The 20,027-nt window shown below is 60.7% G+C and overlaps 1 protein-coding gene across 1 annotated transcript in view; it reads right to left on the bottom strand.

Moving 5' to 3' along the window:
* ATP2C2 (ATPase secretory pathway Ca2+ transporting 2) overlaps positions 1-20,027 on the bottom strand; it is a gene marked incomplete at both ends in the record, with an annotated part of 46,320 nt that overhangs the window by 14,534 nt on the left and 11,759 nt on the right. The window contains 10 exons of the mRNA XM_081273571.1: positions 3,204-3,270; positions 6,573-6,648; positions 6,946-7,014; positions 7,099-7,248; positions 10,102-10,210; positions 13,184-13,245; positions 13,340-13,375; positions 14,421-14,510; positions 17,838-17,954; positions 19,842-19,952. Of these exons, the coding sequence (XP_081129697.1) occupies positions 3,204-3,270; positions 6,573-6,648; positions 6,946-7,014; positions 7,099-7,248; positions 10,102-10,210; positions 13,184-13,245; positions 13,340-13,375; positions 14,421-14,510; positions 17,838-17,954; positions 19,842-19,952 (887 nt within the window). The remainder of the gene's footprint in view (positions 1-3,203; positions 3,271-6,572; positions 6,649-6,945; positions 7,015-7,098; positions 7,249-10,101; positions 10,211-13,183; positions 13,246-13,339; positions 13,376-14,420; positions 14,511-17,837; positions 17,955-19,841; positions 19,953-20,027) is intronic.

Below are 20,027 nucleotides of genomic sequence, written 5' to 3'. Positions count from 1 at the left end.
TGGCTCCAGAGACGAGAGGCAGGGCTGGCTGCTGGAGCTGGAGGGTGATGAGGAAAGGTTCCAAGGATGGAGGGGTGGCCGCTAGGGGAGAAAGCTCCAGCAAGCAGGATCGGTGGAGAGCGGATCGTGTCTCAGCAGAGCTGCTTAAGACAGGAGGACAGCAGCCCTCGCTGGGCCTGAGCAGACCCTCCCGCAAGCTGCCCCCGGGGCCGCCGAAGTGTGACTTCAGTGACGCTGCAAGAACGCGACACTTGGAGCCACTCACCTCGGTTTATAGGGACTACCTGGGGGCCAGAGGGACGAGTACCAGAAGAACAGGGGAAGGGCTGAGGAACCCCACAAGACACTCCCGAGGGCAGGCCTACCCAGAGCAGCCGAGGCGTCCAGTCTGGGGCCAGGCCCTCAGGAAGTGAGCCCAGGGCCAGACTGAGAGGTGCTGAGCACTGGAACCCCACAGTCCAGGACCTGCCCAGAACAAACCACCACGGCCATGCCCAGCCGCACCAGAGCTGCTCGGCCTCCCAGGAGAGGCCCGACACCAGCAAAGTCCCTATTTTCAAACATTGGTAACAAATAATAATAATAAAACAGTTCAAATAAAGCGCCCTTCCTGACTGCCTCCCCCAGGCGGCCCATTTCCTCCTCTGCACGACTAGAACACCCGCAGAGGGGCTCTGCCGGGTCTCCTGACGGGGTGAACGTGAGCAGGGACCCTGCTGGCCTCACACGGTGGGGCTCGGCCTGGCTGGGGACGCTCACTCAACTCAAACCACGCACAGACCTTGGGCACACCAAGAAAGCCCGGGGCACGGCCAAGGAATGACTGGCACGGGCTCTTCATCCCACGACCTGTAGGAAGTGTCTGACTTCAGAGGAGTAAAGGTGGAGGAGAACGTGCATCTTGGAATTAAACAAACACAGTGCATGAATGCGCCCTTTCACCCGGGGACAATGGGCCATTCAAGAACACGTTATATAAACCAAGACGACTGCGGGTGGCTAAGGGGCTGTGCCGGTTTCCAAGGGGACCGTGAGATCGCTTCCCTGGTTTATGGCACAGGCTGGCAAGGCCAGCTAAGCAAACCAGTACCGAAAGTCGTGACTGGCACTTCCTCTGGACGGGTCCACAGTAATAAAAAAAAATAATCCACGCACTTGTAAAGGTTAGAAGGGGCGTAGAAAAGCCCCTTCCTGATCATCCTGAATGTCAGTCAGGGCACGAAGAATCAGGATACACTCTTATAAAGTATAATTCTCTCATCTTACCCATTTTGGAAAATCCCCTCTGTGGTTGCTACCTCTGATTGACATTTGAGGTGACTGTAATCTGCCACTAGAAACTGAAAAGCATGATCCTATTTTTTTCTTTTTGGCAGTACTGAGAATTGAATGCTGCCCCCCCCGCGCAGGGCGAGGGCTGTCACTAGGCTGCAGGCCCACCCCTCCCATTCTGTCTTCTGAGGCCAGGTCTTGCTGAGTTGCTCGGGCTGGCTTGAACTTGCCATCCTCCTGCCTTGGCCTCCCAAGTGGCTGGGACTCCACCTTTCAACAGCAGAGGTGGAGGCAGCGGATTTCTCTCGAGTGTGAGTCACCGTGGATCAAGGGGGATGGTGAACAAGTTGGAAAGGAGCCTTAGGTCAAGGGACCAGTAATGGCAGCCAGCTCTGGGGGTGGAGTGGACACAGAAACCTTTTTGGTCGGCTCACAGAACTTTGCCAGTGTGTGAGGTCAGGACAGGATGCCTCCTTCTTGCAGGGAGATGTCTAAGCACTTGGCGTCAGAGGCTCTGCCTTCTCCAGGGCCCTTGGGGCCCAGACCTTCCCTCCCGCGCCTGTGGCTGAAGCCGTGTCCACTGAGCACGCTGTTTGGGTGGCTCAACCCTGCTCTCACCCTGAGCTGGGGGCAGTTTCTGATCACAGTTGCACTGCTCAGTGGTCTCCTGGCCACTGTGTCACCTGCCCTGAGAAGTCACAGGCTGTCAGCCCCCTGCTCCCAGAGTCAGGGGCTGGAGAGCCGTGAGCTGCCCAACTGCAGCCGTCTCCTGGGGATGCCAGGGGGCCTGGGCAGTTGCCTCAGGGAGGTGCTCAGATGCCAAGCTCTGTCCTCGCCACCCAGCCTCCACGTGTGCCTCTCCCAGCCTCACTCGCCCTTCCTGCTCTTCCTTAACTGGCTCCCTCTCAAACCCGTGCCTTTGACTCCGAATGGAAACCATCCCTGGCCACCTCTCTAGGTCACGTCCCCCTCCTCCCTTTCAGTCTCCTCCTGGGGCAGCGCTCACGCTGGACTGTGACCAGCACCAACGTGCACTTAACTCAGTGCGTTTACTTTCCCCCTGGCCTGAGAGCCACGGGCAGAGACCGCAGCTCAGGCCGCACTTGGGGGATGGACACAAAGAGCCCAGGTGCTCAGCGAGTGTCTGGGGGGCAAACCCGCTGGCTGCCAAGGGCAGGGCAGGGACAGCGGTGAGAGGGAGGGCTCTACCCTGCCCGGGCGCAGCATGGGGCGCAGCTTGGGGCCTGGGTGCAGAGGTTCCGAGTCCTGCTTCCACTCCTAGATTCGGTAGCCCTGACCAAGGGTGGAGCCCAGACCCTCCCCCACTCTGTTCCAGGAGACGGTGGCCCCTGAGCAGCAGAGTGAGCGCCAGTAGGGCTGGGCACCACATCTGCTCGGCTCCATGTCCAGCACCAGTCCACCCAGGATACCCCTTTAGCTTCTCCAAGGTCCTAGTCCTGACTTCCTTCAGCCTCTCCCCTGGCACCACACTCCAGGAACCTCCAGGAACCTCCGCCTCCACATGGGAGTCCCCTGTGCCCTGGCTCTTGCTCCCTTCCCCACACCTTCCCCAGCCCATCTGCTGTTACGGTGACACATCCAGGTCCTAACTCCTCACGTGGCCACTGTGGCCTTATTTGGAAACAGGGTCCTTGCAGGTGTGATCCAGTTCAGACGTGGAGGCCACAGGGTGCCCACCCTAGTCCAGTGTGGCTGGCACCTTGCTGGCCAGTGGAAGAGGCAGAATCCCAATGGAGGCTGGGGGCCAGGGTCCTGCTCTTAGCCCACGAGCAAAGGGGGACAAGAGGGGCTCGACCACCAGCCGTCAGCATGTTGCAACAGCCGCCAGGCCCTTCCCCGCCAGGCAAGTGCGGGGGCCCTGGGCTATGTCTCCCCACCCCTGCCCCCCCATCTCTGCCCGGGAGCCTCACCTGACCCCGATGGTGAACATGCCCAGCAGCGGTTTGCCTCGCAGCCAGCCGAGGAGCAGGAGCAGACCTGGGGGGACAGCACCCCGTGGGCTCTCGAGCTCGGTGTGAAGTGAGCCACGCCCTCAGGGACCCAGCACCACCCTTCCTTTTTAAGGAAGGTATTTTATGCCTAAAAATCCTGCTTCACTTTTCTGGAAAGGCTCCGGCCAAGTTTGAGTTAAAGAAACAATGGGGGCCGGGCTGGGGCTCAGTGGCCAAGCGCTTGCCTAGCGTGTGTGAGGCCCTGGGTTCGATCCCCGGCACCACATAGAGATAAAGATAAAATAAAATAAATACAGGTATGTGTCCACCGACAACTAATAATAATAGAAATAATAATAATAAAGAAACGGTGGGCTCCTGCTGGGCTGTCTGCGTATTCGAAGCCCTGGTTATCACATATTTCACACATTATTCCAATCGTTTCCCACGTGCCGTGTGCAGCCAGGACTCCCCTGGGTGCTTGGTGTGGCAGACGATAGCTGGTCCTGTGAAGGGCAGATGGGTCACTGCTTTTTCCTGTGAGGGCCTGGGGATGGGACCCAGGGCCTCAGGCCTGTGAGGCAAGCGCTCTACCACCAGCCACCCCCCCAACCCTGGGCTCTGTGTCCTAAATCATTCCATCCTGTGTGCTCCTGGTTGAATTTCCCATTTTCTCCTTCGGCATTTACCAAACAACACTAAACGCCAGGCCCTGCCCAGGGCACTGGAAACATGGGGGTCACTGCAGACAGATCCTTGGGGCAGAAGTAGCCTGATCTGGGCTGGGACCCGTGAAAGATGTTCGGGCACCGGGGGAAAGCATGGGGCTGCCAGGTGTGGCCTCAGTTTCCCCATCTGTCAATGGGGACTGTGACCATGCTCCCCTGGCGGAGTTGCTGGGGCCCTGGGTTTGATCCCTGGTGCTGCAGAAGTGCTCAGCACAGCCCTGGCCTCTGTCCATGCCCACCTGTCACCATCCCCCTCAGAAGCAGTGAGGGGGAGTGGCTGGGGCATTGATGGTGCCCTACTAAAGATCACTGGCTTCTTGTCTGCCGTGACTAGAGCCCAGGATGTGTCATGCCAGGAGGTCGCCCCGTGGGGGCACAAGCCGCGATGAGCTGTGCAGCTCAGTCCTCAACCGAAATCTTAGCAGCAACCCAAACGCACTGGGGTGAAGCAGATCAGAGGGCGGGCACCAGAGGCACCAGGCTGTTACCACCCTCCCTGGTCCAGGACGCTGACGCTTGCCTTGTTCCCAGGGACCCTTGAGAAGCCACTGGGAATATCTCCCCCAAATCCATGTTCAGGGACAAGACTGGTGGCTTGGAGGTGGCCAAGCTCAGAGTATTTATGCCAGGGGAGCTGGCAGTATGCCCACCCTGAGGGTGTTTTCCAGCTTCCCTGCATGCCCCTGGCATGGATATGTCCACTGAGCTGCGCTCCGGCTTACCGTGGAGTAAGGGTCACGCAGGGCAGCCACCCACAAGGCCTTCACGTTGGAGGGCTGATTTTCCAAAGATATTTAGTCTCTTGGAAAGGCCTGTCCATAGTCTACTTTGACAACCTTCCTTGAAGTGCATTTACTGCGTATTTGTTCTTGGGGTGCCTGAGGGGGGATGTTGGGGTTCATCCCCTTGGCAAACCCTGGTAGGCAGGGGCAGGGGCCAAACGCTTTTGGAACGGGAGCTGGGGAATGGCTAGGCTTTGCCTGTCACCTGGTCTCTGATGCATTTCGTCTCTGCCACTGTAGCTGGGACAGCCACACAGCCTGAGAAGGCAGGCTGCCCCAGCAGAGCACTCCCATAAACCTGTCATTTGAATCTCCTACGGTTTTCACACCATGAAATACAACTCTTCTTCTGAGTTTAAAAAAGATTGTTTAGAGACTTTAGAGACATCCTCTGCCTGCTGGACATACAGAAACAGGCAGCAGACCCAGGGTGGCCTGAGAGCCCCAACTTTCAACCCCGGCTAGAATGCAAGAGAGGCCTGGGGGCAGCCAGGGCCCCTGGGGCCTTCTATTCTTCCAGAAATGTCTGGTCTGTGTGCAGCCCCAAGTGCTGCCCTGGGCGGCCAGGTACACAGAAAGCCCGCAGGTGGGAGGGGCTGCGGGTGGGAGGGGCGCAGGTGGGAGGGGGCTGCAGGTGGGAGGGGGCGCAGGTGGGAGGGGGCTGCAGGTGGGAGGGGGCGCAGGTGGGAGGGGGCGCAGGTGGCAGGGGCGCAGGTGGGAGGGGGCGCAGGTGGGAGGGGGCTGCAGGTGGGAGGGGGCGTAGGTGGGAGGGGGCTGCAGGTGGGAGGGGGCGCAGGTGGGAGGGGGCGCAGGTGGGAGGGGGCTGCAGGTGGGAGGGGGCGCAGGTGGCAGGGGGCTGCAGGTGGGAGGGGGCGCAGGTGGCAGGGGGCTGCAGGTGGGAGGGGGCTGAAGGTGGGAGGGAGCGCAGGTGGGAGGGGGCTGCAGGTGGGAGGGGGTGCAGGTGGGAGGGGGCGCAGGTGGCAGGGGGCGCAGGTGGCAGGGGCTGCTGCTTCTCCCAAGAACTTTCTCTGGCTTGGGTTTTGGCCAGCACTTCCCCGGCCTCCCCCACCTGCTCCCTTATCAAGCAAATAAAGGTCTGCTGGCTGAGAATCTAGGGCCAGCCAGGCACTAATCCTGAAGGCTGGGAATGGAGGTCACTGACTCAAGGCCAGCCCCTTAGCGAGAAGGAGGTGAAGGGATCAGTGCAGCCCCATGGTGTGTCAGGGCTGAAGGCCTCCATTTAGGGTGATGCTGTTTGGTGTGTTGTCAAAAGGCTGAGTAGCACCGGCCCAGGCACAGCCTGCTCCAAGGCACAGATCTGTGGCTGCTTCATGGCTGAACTACATTTCCCAGCCTCCTTTGCAGCTAGGCAGGTCTCCTAACTGTGTTGTGGCCAAGAGAAATGGGCAAAGGCCATGGCTCCTTCCCCTGGTGGGTGCCTTGAAGCCTGCCCCCAGGAGCCCAGCTCCTGGTTCCCCACCTGCTGGCTGGGAGGAAGGGCAGCCTCCAAGGACCGAGGGGGAGGCAGAGCAACAATACGGCAGGGGCCTGGGCCGGGGCAGCACTTGGAGGGGAGCTACCCAGGAAAGCCCCTGGACCAGAACGGGTCCTGGACTGCGGTGAGCCAGAGGCAAACACCGACTCTGAAGCCAGCTCAGCGTGGGCTGCCTGTCAGCCACTCCGCCTGCTCCGAGGCAAAACCTCCTGCTGCCGTTGGAGCGTCCCTGACCCCAACCCCAGCCTCATGCATCTGAGCAGCAAGATCATCGAGGGACACCAGGTGCCCTGCCCCAGGACAGCTCCCCATCTCTGGGCCCAGCAGGGCACCCCTGACTCACCAATGACGCCGAAGGAGAAGAGCGTCAGCTGCTTCCCCAGCTTGTCCATGCTCTTCTGCAGAGGGGTTTTAGGCGTCTGAAGGGGAGAAGAGGACGGGCTGAGTAGACGGGACCCCACAGCATGCCCTTGCTGTCCTATAGCTTGCTCTGAGTGACAGTCACACAGAGCACATAAGGGCCATCCACTGGCCTCTGCCCTCAAGGTCGGTGCCCATGGACGTCTGAAAGTTACATCATGGTGAGCACCCTAATTAATGTTCTAAAATGAAAATTAAACTAAAACTTCGCTCACACCGCGCCCGCCTCCTTCCCCAGGCTGGGCAGGGCCAGTCTGCACCCAGGGCAATTTCAAACCCAGAGCCCCGCCCCTTACCTCTTCCGCCTGCATCATCCTAAACACTTCGCCAAACTGAGACTTTTCCCCTGTTCCGATCACGACCCCCTGTGTCCAGGAGAGGGTGAGGGAGAGAGGTATCAAGGGAGGAGCGAGGCTGGGCACGGGGAGGCCCCGGAGCCCAGGGCTTACCTGGCCCTTCCCACACTGCACTAGGGTGCCCATGAAGACGATGTTGGTCAGCGAGCTCAGGTCCTCCCCGCCTGCCAAGGGGGTGTCCGTCTTGCTGCAGGGCTCGGCCTCCCCAGTAAAGCTGGATTCGTCCACCAGGAGGTCTGTGACCTAGGGGATGAGGGGAGACCCGTGGAGCTCCCCTCTGGCACTGCCCGTTGGCATCAGAAGCCCAGTGGCACCCAGCACCTTAACAGACGTCCAACAGCAAAGGGCCGCAGCTCAGGGAATGAGGATCAGACTCCGGCCTCCCCGACCCGGAGCGAGAGGAGCTTTGGACCAGGGTCCCTGGCTCCCAGCTTCCTGCCTCACTGCCGTCCTCAAAGCTACCGGAAATGCCCCCATAACTAGAGAACACCGAGGATTGGTTCTTCCAGAACAGCTTCCCAGAGCCCCTGGACCTCCTCCCAGACCCACCCGCCGCCCGCAGCTGAGGGTCCCTACGGTCCTGCTCCGTGACCGTGACCCAGTGCTCTGGTTTGGATACGGCTTCAGGGTCCCCGAGGGCTGAACTCTGACCCCCACCATGAGGTATTAAGAGGGTGGGGACTTGATCTGCCTGTATTCCGAAGTGGCCGCCAGAGGGACAGGACTAGGCAGGGTCAGCATGAGAAGAGACACACACGCCCCCCTCTTGCCATCTGACGCCCCGGGGTGCTCTGGGACTCTGCCAGCAGCCCTTGACCCTGACCTCCGAACCATGGGCCAAAGTGGACCTCTTTTCTTGAGAGCTGCCCAGCCTCAGGGAGCTCGCTGTGGTCACACGGAGCGAGGTCCTCCAGGGACACTCTGACGTTAGTTACGGCAGGAGCACCCACAGGGCAGGGCCATACCCACGGCCCCAGGAAGGAGAAGGAGGTACCCCCCGGCGGGTCACCTGCCACTGTCAGACACTTCCACTGAGCATGGCTGCAGCACTGTCCCCCCGCCCCCCAGTTCTGTCTTCATTTCAGAAGGGCAGGGACAGCGAGCGGGGCCCACTTCCTGCTGAGCCACGAGGCCGCCCATCTGACCAGGGAGGAGAAGACGGCACCTGCTCTCCCCGTGGACAGCGCGAGAGGCGTGGGTCACTTTAAGAGCTTTGTAAACCTAGTGCCTCTTGCACCTGCCTGGGCCTGAGGTGCATGTCCAGTAAAGCTGGACCAGGAGCCTGGGGCTGGCGGAACGCTCCCCGGGGTGCACAGAGCGCCACTGTCCAGCGGAGTAGCACGGATGGACGGCCTGGCCTCATCAACACACAGGGGACACCTTGATCCCCCACGAGCAGGGCAGGAGGGAGCCCGCTGAAGTAGCAGACGTCGTCGTTCAGAACTCAAGACGCCCTTTCAAAGACCCACTGCAGAGACCTGGGACCCTGAGGCTGCGCTCAGCCGCCGACGTCCCACGTCAGGCCACAGCGCGTCTCATCCTCACAGTGACCCTGGGAGCCAGAGACGAAGAAGAAACTGAGGCTCCGAGAGGCAAATCCCTCAAGGCATACACTGGGAGATACAGGGTCAGGGCGCCAACCAGGGCCCCTGGCTCCCGGCTGGCAGGCTTGCCGTCTGCACGCTTGCCAGGGAATGTTGGGCACTCTGCATCCACCACCACCCTGCGGGCATCATCACCCTCTTTAACAGGAGGAGATGGAGGCACAGAGACCTTAAGTGACTTTCTCAAGGTCACACAGCTTGGATTACAGACAGGGTTCAAACCCAGGCTCAAGCTCAGGCCTACAGCACCAACCGCCTTCATTCGTGGCCTCTCCCTGTCCTACAGTGTCACCTGAGGTGGTCAGGAGTCCTCCTTATTGGCTGCCTGGAGGAGCCCCTGTGGTACGAGGCCTCCCAGAGCAGTGGTTCCCAGTGGACCTGTGGACGGGGCTTGGCCACGTGACAGTGGTTTCCCCATGGACTCACAGCAGATGCTGAGGGCTAGCGCTGGGCACGGAGACAGAGGGGGAGCCCACCTGGCGCCAGGCCCAGCTGCTATGGGTCTGTCCACAGGGAGACGCCAGCCCTGCCTGGGGTCTAGCAGGGGGACTAGGTGCTGGCTTCCTCCCTCTCTGCCCCTCAAGGGTCCCGACGTGGCCTGTGGACACACTGGGCAGGCCGCCTGCCTTCACGCCTGCCCCACGGCCGAGAGCTCTCTCGCTCTTGAAGGGATCCCAGGACAGACCCCCATCCAGTGCACGGGCCAGACATCACTTCCCCTGATGCCGGGAGCCCGGCACGGCCCTGCAAGGCTGTGACAGGGACCCACAGGGTCGCAGACTGGCCCCTGCCCCATGGAGGTGCCCCTCTGTGTTCCCTGCTCCGTCTCCCTCCCGGCTAAGGCAGCTCAGCCCACGTGATCCAAGGTCCACGTCGCCCTCACCCCCCCCCCTCCCTGGCTTAGCGCCCACAGTCGCTCCCGCTAGAGAGCCCCTCACCAGCCTTGTCCTCGTCCATGGGGACACGCTCCGAACCCCCTGTGGGTGTCTGGACCTCAGGTGGCACCAAACCACATAGATGCCGGCCCACCCCCCCACCCCCAACACACCAACTCTGGGGACGCTGAGCTCATAAACTAGGCGAGTAGGTGACCAGCATTGGGGACCATCAGTGGGGACCAGCAGTGGTGACCAGCAGTGGACATTAGCAGTGGACATTAGCAGTGGTGACCAGCAGTGGACATTAGCAGTGGTGACCCGCAGTGGAGACCAGCAGCGAGTGGAATGAGGACAATGAGTGGCTGCCATTCAGCTCTGAGGCAGTGTGGGACAGTGACCCAGATTTTCAGACCACGGCTGGCCGTGGGCCCGGGGCCCGGGGGAGCCCTGGTGACGGGGGGCACTGCACTAAGAGGCGCGGGCGACCTGTGAACGGGGACCGAGGGCGCAGCGCTCAGTCGGCCACCTTGACTGGTGTTCGCGGGCACGTGTGCGTGTGGGCAGGCGTGTGTGCGAGGTGGGGCAGGGGTGTCCCCCGCAGTCCCCGAGCTCACCTCGGTGAGGCGGATGTCCGCGGGGATCCGGTCTCCGACGGCGAGGGACACGACGTCCCCGGGAACCAGTTCTCGGGCGAGCAGGTGCTGGAGCTGCCCGTCGCGGATGCTGCGGGGACGGGAGAGACGGCCGCGTGGGGACACTGGCTGTGACGCCCCGGATGGACGCAGCAAGGGCAGGGCGCGTGTCTTCCCGTCGCGGGCGAGCCCTCGCCGCTTCAGGGTCTTGTTATGCTTCAAACTCGGGGACACCAAGAGTCTGGAGGACCCTGGACCTCATCTGAGCAGCGGGGCTCCTGCCGTGCACTCTGCCTGCGAGAGGCCAGGCTGCCGGCTCTCCGGAAGCTTCCGCAGGGCGGGGCAGCCCCTGTAAGGCCCCCTCATGAGGCCACCTCCTGCGCTTAGAGAAGATGCCACTCGGGGGCGGAGCCCAGCTCAGAGGCTGGGGGACAGGCTGGGCAGAGCTGGAGGGCAGCCTAGGTGCCCTAACACCCAGGGCCACTTTCCCAGGGCACAGTCACCTGCCCTGGGTCACGGTCGGCTGTGCACCACGGGCTCCCCTGGAGTCCCACCCACTTGGCCCAGCAGTCCCCTGGCCTCCTGCCTCCCTCTGCCCCCCTGGGGTCCCCCGACACCTGGCAGCCAGGCAGGAGGCTGGCCGCTGCTCCTCCCGCTCCAAACTCCAAGCCTCTCCCAGGACCTGGGAATCAGACCCCAAGTCCTGCTGAGTTCCTCCGCCGGCCACCACCTGCCACTCCTGCTCCTGGTCCCATCCCATCCTGAACACACCCAGCACCTTCTAGTCTCAAGGGCTTGGCAGGCTTTGAATGATGGGTGGACGTTCCTCCTTGTGTACAGAATTGGGCCTTATTCAGGATCCACCCTTCTCCCACAGCCATTAGGAGCAGGTCCTCCCGGCTAAGCTCAGCAGGTGGTCCCATCTCCCGCCTAACAGGGTTAGACATGGACACTTATGCAACCCTGGCCCCTGGGGCTGATGACAAGGCTTTCCTCACTCTGTGTACACACACACACACACACACACACACACACACACACACATATCCTCTCCTGTGGGACCTTGGCATGTTTGGCTATGAAGCCTGGAGCTGTGGCAGCCTTGTTGGGACCATGAGGGGGCCCTGCAGAGAACAATGCTAATGAGCTAAAGATGGCAGAGCAAAGAGGTGAAGAGACCAGGCCCTTGGTGCCAGATGAACTAACTCACTGCACTGTCCCGGCCTTAGATCCCTTGCTATGAGACAATTCAATTTCCTTGTGGTCTGAACGAATGAGTTTCCTGTTCCTCGTAGCCACGAGCGCCTCTGGACAGCCCGCCTGTTGACCCTGCCGTTCTCCTGTGGCTGGTTCCTCTTCCTCGGGCCCCAACTAAATGTCAGCTCCTCCACAAATGTCAGGGCCGGGCAGCTGGTGACAGCTATGGAGAGCTTCCCCCTTCCTCCTTGGGGAACACATATCCAGCGACCCTCCTGAGCTCCTCGAGGCCGGGCCATCCCACGCTGGCCTCGGTGTCACCTCAGTGCAGTCTCCCAGGCACACAGTAGGTGCTCAATAAACATGGGATGACTGGAAGGACCTGCATGCCGTGCCCCTCTGGCCGGGGCTCTGCGACCTCTTTAGTGCTCTTCGCGCTCCCCCGGTGGCCCGTCCCTGCTGCGCTGGGAAACGAGATTCCTTAGCAGTGGCTTCTGGGGACAGCAGTAATGTGACGGCTCCCCTGCAGGCCCAGCCTGGTGCTTGGACCCTCAGCTCGGGTCATCAGACCACACGAACCACCCACGTCCCCTTTGCACACGCGGCCCTGGCACGTCTGTGCGTGCGACTGCCCCGCTGGTCTGACGAGGGGGCCCATGGCCGGCACTGTCCCCGGCAGCGCTTCGGGCTGGCTCTCCTCCCGCATGCCCGGCGCTGTCCTCCTCTGCCTGTGTCTCCGCTCACACTCCCTGGAGTGCTGGTCCCGGGAGAGGGCTGTCCCCCACTAGAGTGTCCAGCCTGCTGCCCGGGGCTGCAACTCATGCCCAAGGCTCTTCCCCAAGTCTGCCCCTCAGCCCACAGGGAGGTGCCACACGTCTGGGTCCTCTAGGTCCGTGCCCGGTCTGGGTGGACTCCCGTCGCTTTATTTCAGGCAACAGCGCCCGTCCAGGATGGTGCTCAGCCTGCACCGCGGGCCACCTCAGTAGGGGTGAGGGAGAGACCTGGCCCTTCGCGGAAGCTCTGCTTTTTACCAGGAGGTAACCACGAGTCCAGCTCAGAAGAGGCCACTGCCCGCTCCTCGCCCGCAGGCTTCCTTTCAGTCCACAGAGGGAGGGCCCTGGTGGCTGTTCCTGGCCGGTGCTGGCCGAGGCGCCCAGTGCTGACGGAACCACAGTGAAGTGAAACTCAGACCCTGTTCCTGCGTCACCCAGCGCATCTGAAGTCCTCGGCAGGCACATGCTGCGGGGATGCTGGGCCGTGAGGTCTGGGACTTTCCGGAAGCTTCTACAGCACCACGCTGCACTGAGCCCAGGAAGGACAGTCTTTTCCTCTGATGTCGTTGGTAAGCACAGCAGGACAGCACTTGTCCAGCTGGGAGCGTCCAGGCAGGCAAGAGGCTCGGGGGGCTGCTGAGCAGACGTCCCGTGCTCACACTCCCGGGTCACCCAGGCCAGCGGCTGACCTGCAGGCCAGGAGTACCCGGCCCTGGGTCCGAACCTCCTCAGAGTCACCCTTTGAGAACCCAGCGGCCCCTCCCTCCCTCCCCCCTGAGGTGACAGTTGCATCATGCAGTGAGTGGACTGTGATCCACTGCTTCCCGGGTCGACCCAAAGCCACTCCGGCCCCTGTAGCCCCCAGGCTGAGAACCCCGATTTATACACTGATGATGGAGCTGAGGCCCAGAGAGGTTGAACAACATGCCCGAGGCCACACAGCCACCAGGTCTCATAACTCCTGGTGGGATATGGTTCTCCCGATGGACAGATGGACAGCACAAGAATACGACTTCTGCCGAGCACCTGCCGAGCTTGCCAGCCTCCCTCCCCTGCCCCCCCCACCCCCCGGCTCCTGGGATGAGCAGACTTACCAGTTACATTCCGGGGGAACCAGCTTGGTGAGTTCCTCCAGAGACTTCTCTGACCTATACTCCTGGCAGGAGTCACATTGGACACGCTGCTCAAAGGGGGGCACTCCACAAGCACCCCCTGCCCAGGTCACCCTGCCAGGGACTGGAAATACACACCTGGATGAAGGCCACAGTGACCACGATGAGCACAGCCTGGGGGGGAGGAAACAGGCATGAGCGAGGCCGGGGAGGCCAAGAGGCCGGGGAGGCCGGGAGGCTGGGAGGCTGGGAGGCCGGGCCTTCCAGACATACTTGCTCTCATGAATTAAGCTCACTGTGTGGAAATTCAGGAAACAGACAAGGTCCCCTCCCACCCTGCACCAAGATCAGAAAAATCCCACTAGATCCCACTTCCTGGGGGACCCGTTTCAGGGTCCCCATCTCGATTTTTTTGCATAGACACAACATGACATCGTGTGACACGGGCATCTTCTTTTGTAAACTGCCATTTTTGCTCTCAATGACACGTGGAAGACGGGTCCCACGCCTGCAGATGAGGGTCGAACCGCAGCCCCCTACACAGAAGCTGGGCTGCGTGGGACGGGTCTGCCTTTGATTTTAAAAGAACAACTTGCACAGACAGAAAGTGGGTGCCAGCCACCAAGGGCGGCCAGCAGCGGCTCTCACACCGTGGCTCCATTCCTAGGACCAGGCAGACCCCAGGACCAGGCAGGCTGGAGGTCACCAGGTTGGGGGGACGGCAGTGGGAAGGGACTGCTGATAGGGACAGGTCTCCTCTGGGGTTCAGGAAAGAGCTTTGGAATTCGACAGAGGTGACAGCTGCACAAGGAAGTGAGTGGACTATGATCCTCTGAATCAGTCACTTTAAAATGACCCAGGGTTTATGTGACTCTCACCCGAATAAAAACTTTTACGAGGCGCACCTTACTTTTTAAAGGGGGTTATCTCAGGGTGGTGGGTCTGGGGCAGCCACGCCTGGTGGGGTGGACCCGCACAGCTCGCGATCAGCCCTCCCACCCCAGGGGCAGGGGAAAGCGTCCACCGCCCCCTCCTCCTAGCCACCTCATGTCCGCCCAGGAGGACCAGCCAGCTCGTGCCTCGGAACGGGGACAGCAGGCGTGGACCGGCTTTCTTTCTGTCCACTTGTGTTTCTGGCTCACAGCCAGCTCTTTCCCCCTGGGAGCGGAGATGGCCGCCCTGGGCAGCCCCGGCTGGGAGCCGGACGCCACACACTCACCATGGTGATGCTGACCGCGTCCTCGTACTCTTTGGTGAGGACGCTCACCAGGGCAGATCCCAGCAGCAGCAGGATCAGGGGGTTCTTAAACTGCAAGACACGAGAGGGACAGGCGGACTCTTTGCGTCAGAGGCCACCTGGGCTTCTCACCCGAGGACAGCAGGCGACTCGGGCTTCAGGCAAGGCCGGGCCTTCCTGACCCTGACCGAGAGCTGGAGGAGGGGCCACCCAAGCCCAGGTTCTCCCTGCCTGAAAGTCCACCACTGAGGGCTATCCTGATGCCGTCCCCAGCCAGACCCTGGCCCCACCTTTGAGCCTCCGTCTCACCTTCCACCTCTCCACGTGGCCAGGTCGGGACCCAGGGCAGGGTGCAAGCCTGGCCCACCACGGCCACACAGACCCCCAGGCCTGGACATCACAAGCACCCGAGCCTGGACACCAATCTGCTTCTGAAACTGCCTCTGTGGGCTGCCATGATGTCCCCTTCTGAACAGGTCCTCCAAAAAGTTCCCCCAAGCACGTTCACTTACTGATTCTGTGTCTGCCCCTTCACCTGACAGACACTCGACGGAGGCTCATGCTACAGAGGAGTGACAGGAAGCACACACGGGAAAGAGCAAGGCAAAGGTCAGGACAGAGGAGAGTTCGAATGTCAGAGCAGGTCACCGTGGTTTAAAGCTGGGCTACGTTTTGGACTCTGGGCTTCCCAACAGCCAAGGCACAAAGGGAAATGGGATCAAATGTGTCACTCCTGCTGCTCAAGAGAAGAATTGCTTCAGCTTCGTGCCAGAGGGGTGTGTGAAGGGCTCCAAGCCCACCCTCACCCCCAGGGTCCCCCTGTGCTTCTCCCCTGCACGAGGGACGGAGCTCTTTGGGGGTCGTGTGCCAGCAGCCCTGAGTTGGCCACCCCAACTGTCATGACTCTTTAAGAAGGAGCAGCACAAAGACGTTTCCCCTTCTCAGCTGCATTCTCCTATGATCCAACCCATCGCCTCCACTGACTGCTACAAGCCGTTTCCCCAGGACTCGGACCACATCTGTCCTGAGGTCCCTCATCCTCTCAGGACCCAGAACTGGTCTGAACATGTAGCATGCTGGGCCTGATCTCAGGAATCTGAGAGCCTCTGCCGTGATCCACCCAGAACCTCCCACAGCCCCCGACTTCGCCAGGCCTCAGCCCGCTCTTGGCTGGTGACGAATGTGGCCATGAGGGTACATGGCCTGCCCACTGGCCAGCACCTAGTAGGTATCTATAAATGGCGACCGCCCGGAGAGCCAGACTGACTAGGAAAGGTCACCACTGACTGAGTACAGGACAGTGGCCACCTGAGTCCAGAGAGTGGCCCCAGATCAGGGCCTTGATCCAAGGGGAAGTCTGCCCCGTCCTCCTTCCCAGGGCCAGGCTGGCCTCTTCACACCTTCAGAGAGAACCACACACCTCGCCGCCAGGGCCCGTGAACCCACACCCACCGCTGACCACAGGAAGTGCCGTCGGCAGCCAGGACAGCAGCAGAACTTCCCACAAAACCCCGAGACCTGCACCACCAGGTCCAAGACAGACCTCAGGGGACAGAACTACAGCCTTCCTCACGAGGGGGACGTCCTCCGTGTTCAAACCAACCACCGGCTCACTCTGAGGGCCTCTGAGAGCCACTTAAGGGACACAGCACCCAAGGGCAGTGGGTCGGCTCTGTCAGACCCCGACTCTAGCAAACCGGCCACGGAGCGCCGTGTTCCAGGCGGGGAGACGGCTCAGGACGAGGTGCCCTCGAGGATCCCTGCCTGGAATTCAGCAACCGAGGCATCAAAGGAACTGAGTGGCCGGGACCCACGTCTCGGAGAGCAGCCTGATTCTAGACAAAAGGGGGCCAGCCCGCTTCCTGGTAAACGGCACGACGTCGGCGGCATTTATTAATCTCATTTTCTCACCAGGAAAAGCGTAGGTCCACGGGAGAGGGATTGAGTAACTCGCCCAAAGCTACCGACTGGAGACCAGGATTTGACCCGGGCCATCCGACTCTAACCCATGACTTTTTGGTTTTGTTTTGTTTTTTGGTGCTAGAAACGGAACAGGCAGGCAAGCGCCCTTCCACTGAGCTACACGGCCAGCCCCAGCCGTCCCACTCCAATCTACCCACCCCGGGGCCCTACGACTGGGTCCATAAGGGCCCAATTCCCCGTGGTGACCCAGGAGACGGCAGAAGGCTGCCTCAGGAGGTGGAGAGTCCCTGCCACCAGAGGCGGACCCCTGGCGCACAGCAGGAGCTGGACAGACAGAATTCAGTCCAGGACCCCCGGAGCCCCAGCCACCCTCAGCCCACAGAGGCCAGCCTGAGCCCACAGGGTGTGAGGAGGAGCAGGTCCTCGCTGTAAGGAGTCTGACATGTCACCCTGGAAGGCCCTGGCTGGCTGGTGGGAGGGAAAGAGGACCCGCTCCCTCTTCCCAACACTGGGGTTCTGGAGGCTTGAGGGCCGCCGCCACCCGCCCGGCTGGGAACCTGTTTGGTGCCAGAGTGCGTCCATGGAGCTCACCCTCAGGGCCCACGAGTGACCCAGTGAGCAGCAGGGGCCACACGGACAGGAGATGGAGAATGGTGTGAGGACAGCGACTGGTCCCGGAACTGCCAACGCGGAGCCTCCGACACCGGGCCAGTGGGACAGCAGCTGAGCCCAGGGGCCCAGGACCAGGGAGTGGGGAGGGGTCAACCAAGCCACCCCGTCCCCGAGGCCTCTAGGAAGCTGCCTGTCGACGGGCCGCCTGACCTCCTGGAGCCCATGGCGGGCTCTGTCCCCTGGTCCCACTTCCTGCTGGCCTCGTCAGCACCAGGTGACAGCTAAGACCCAGCGTGCTGGAGCCAGAGCCTGGCTGTGTCGTCAGCGTCACCCCTTCTTCTCTGTGTGACTTTAGGGTCGGTTTGCCAGATAAAATATGGGACACCCAGTTAAATGTGAATCTCAGATGAACAAGGACCAGTCAAGAAGTGTAGTTAGGTCCAGTGGGACAGACGGACACACCTCCAAACTGCCTCTCGTCTATCTCCATGAGATTCAGACTGAGCAGGGCACCCTGAGATTTTATTCCCCAATTCTGACATCCCTACACACCCTGGGAAATAGGTCAGTGTCTCTGTCCTCCACTCTCCCCTCTGCAAAACGAGGAGGAGGGGGACCAAGTGGGCCCGGCCACAGTAGGAGCCCCGAGTGTCATCAATATCCTTCCCGATCACAGTGCTGGGCCTCTGGTCACCACGCAGGGCGCCTCCTGCCAGCTCAGCGGCCTGGAGGGGGGCGGGAGACTGCTTATCTTGTAGAGCACCCACCCCAGCCCCAGGCAGGGCCTGTCCAAGACACCCTCGGTCAATATTTACAGAGTGCTCGGAGGCCCCACCTGCCTGGCCCGGGCACCTGTGGGCCTACCTGGTCCAGGTACTTTTTCCACACGGGCTCCGCGTTGTCAGCCACAAACTCGTTCCATCCGTGGACCATCCTGCGTTGCGTCACCGCAAACTCCGACAGTCCGTTGTCCAAGTCCACCTGGAAGGGGCCGGCCCAGCACCAGCTCACGGAGGGTCCCGCCAGGACGGAGGAGCCCCAGCTGCAGACCTCATGGGAAAGCCGGCCACTTCCACAGTGGACAAGGAGGGTGGGGTCATCCCCAGAAGAGAGGGGACTTATTCAGAGACCCCAGCAGATGGGGCAGAGTGGGCAGGGACAGGCACAGACTTTTTCAGAAAGACCACAGGGTTCCTTCTACAATGACCGCCGGGAGATGGCACTGGGCCCCAGCGTCAGCCAACGGGACTGCAGAAGTGTGTGAATGGAGGAGCGCAGAAGCAGGGCTTTTCTGAGTTTAAACATAAGCCTTGGGAATGCAACCTGACATTTCCTCCAAAAATTAAGCATAGAATTAGCTCAGGCCCAGCAATCCTACCGCCAGGTCCAAACACCAAGAAAACTGGACATGGGCCTCTGGGAGGTCTGCACACGGCGCTTCACACAGAGACATAAGCGACCCCCTGCCCACGGGCGGGTGGCTGGAAGGGGGGTCTTGGGGTGCACACGCATGAGTGTCAGCTGGCTTTAAAGATTCTGACTTGTGCTACAAGGATGGACCTTGAAAGGGTCAGGTAACTAAAGACACTAGGGCTAGGAGGACACAGTAGGACTCCGCCATGTCAGATTCAGAGGCAGAAGAGGGTGGCGGCTGCTGGGGGTGGGGTGGCACTCGATAGGGACAGTTTCCACCTTGCAAGATGAAAGGGTTCCAAGATGGAGAACATTGATCCCTGCACACAGCGTGAGAGATCCCAACACTAAAACGTAGGCTTGCAGGTGGCGCCATAGAGAGCGTCACGCCACGTGTCCCACTGCCACCAGAGTCATGAAAACAGACCGTGGAGGCTGCCCCGGGCAGCAGTACTTGCTGAAAGGATCGTCTTGTGCATTCATGGTGCCAGATGCTCCTGAGAGCTCGTCCCTTAAACTAACAGAGCTAATTAAGAGTCACTGATAACGTGGGGCAGTGGTGATGGGCGGCCGGTGGCAAAGTTTCCTTGTTTTAAAAGGTCAACAAGGAAGCTGTACGTGGTGGCAACAGGGGACTGGACTGACTTCTTGGTTCTTCTGAATAGGGAAAGAAAAGCAATCGGGCTTTCCAGGTGGGAAAATATAGGAGAGGAAGAAAACAGTTCCTCTCCTCTGAATACCGCCTGCAGGACTCAGGACAGACTTCTGGATTCTCGGGAACAGACTGGCCCGAAACAGTGACTTTCAGCTTCCTTGAAATGGTGACACGTGCCCTTTAAAACTGAGCCTGGGGTGCTCCACCAATGAGCTCCACCCTCATCCCTTTTTATTTTTATTTTGAGACAGGGTCTCACTCACTTGCCCAGGCTGGCTTTGGACTTGGGATCCTCCTGCCTCAGCCTCCCAAGCTGCTGGGATGACAGGTGTGCCCACCCTGCCCGGCTTTTGTTCCGTTTTCTAAGAAAACGGGAGAAGTGAAGCCAGCCCCCAAGGGGATCTCCCTGGGGGCCGCACTGTCTTGAGGCTGGGGGTTCCAATGCACCTGAGACTCCTGTGAGGTTGGGTCTAAGTATCTGGCGATTCCAGGGATCATAACGACGGAGGGGGGACTCCAGAGGTGGAGAGCTGGCACCGAGACCCCACACCTGGGCCCCCCCTGCGCTGTGCTGTGGCCCTGACTGTCTGCCTCCAGACCCTCGAGTGTGGAAGGACACTGGGCCTCCAGTGAGGGTCATCGAGTGGCAGTAGCACTGATGAGACTCCACCTGGAGGCTTCCCAACAGTGTAACGAAGATGAATTGCAAGAAAGAAATTCAGAGCACTCTGGGGGGCTCTGTGCTGCCCTCAGTCTCAGAACCTGTCACGACCAGCGTCAGAGGGGGGATCGATTCTTACGTGAAACGCTCTGGCCAAGTCCTCTTTGTGGCACTTGCATGCTTCCTTGGGTGGCAGAGCTGGGACCGACCTCTCTTTTTCGGAGGCTTTCAGCTCACGTGGCCCATCAATCTGTGGAAGAGCAGGTCACTGTTAGCCAAGGGGGCCTGTGGCACCGAGGTGCCTTTTTAAAGCACAGCATGCCCG

This window comes from Spermophilus citellus (genome assembly GCF_964194105.1).
Source record: "Spermophilus citellus genome assembly, chromosome: 18".
NCBI classification, from domain to species: domain Eukaryota; kingdom Metazoa; phylum Chordata; class Mammalia; order Rodentia; family Sciuridae; genus Spermophilus; species Spermophilus citellus.
Note: the sequence above shows the minus strand (reverse complement) of the source record. Positions and strands in the feature narration are given on the sequence as shown.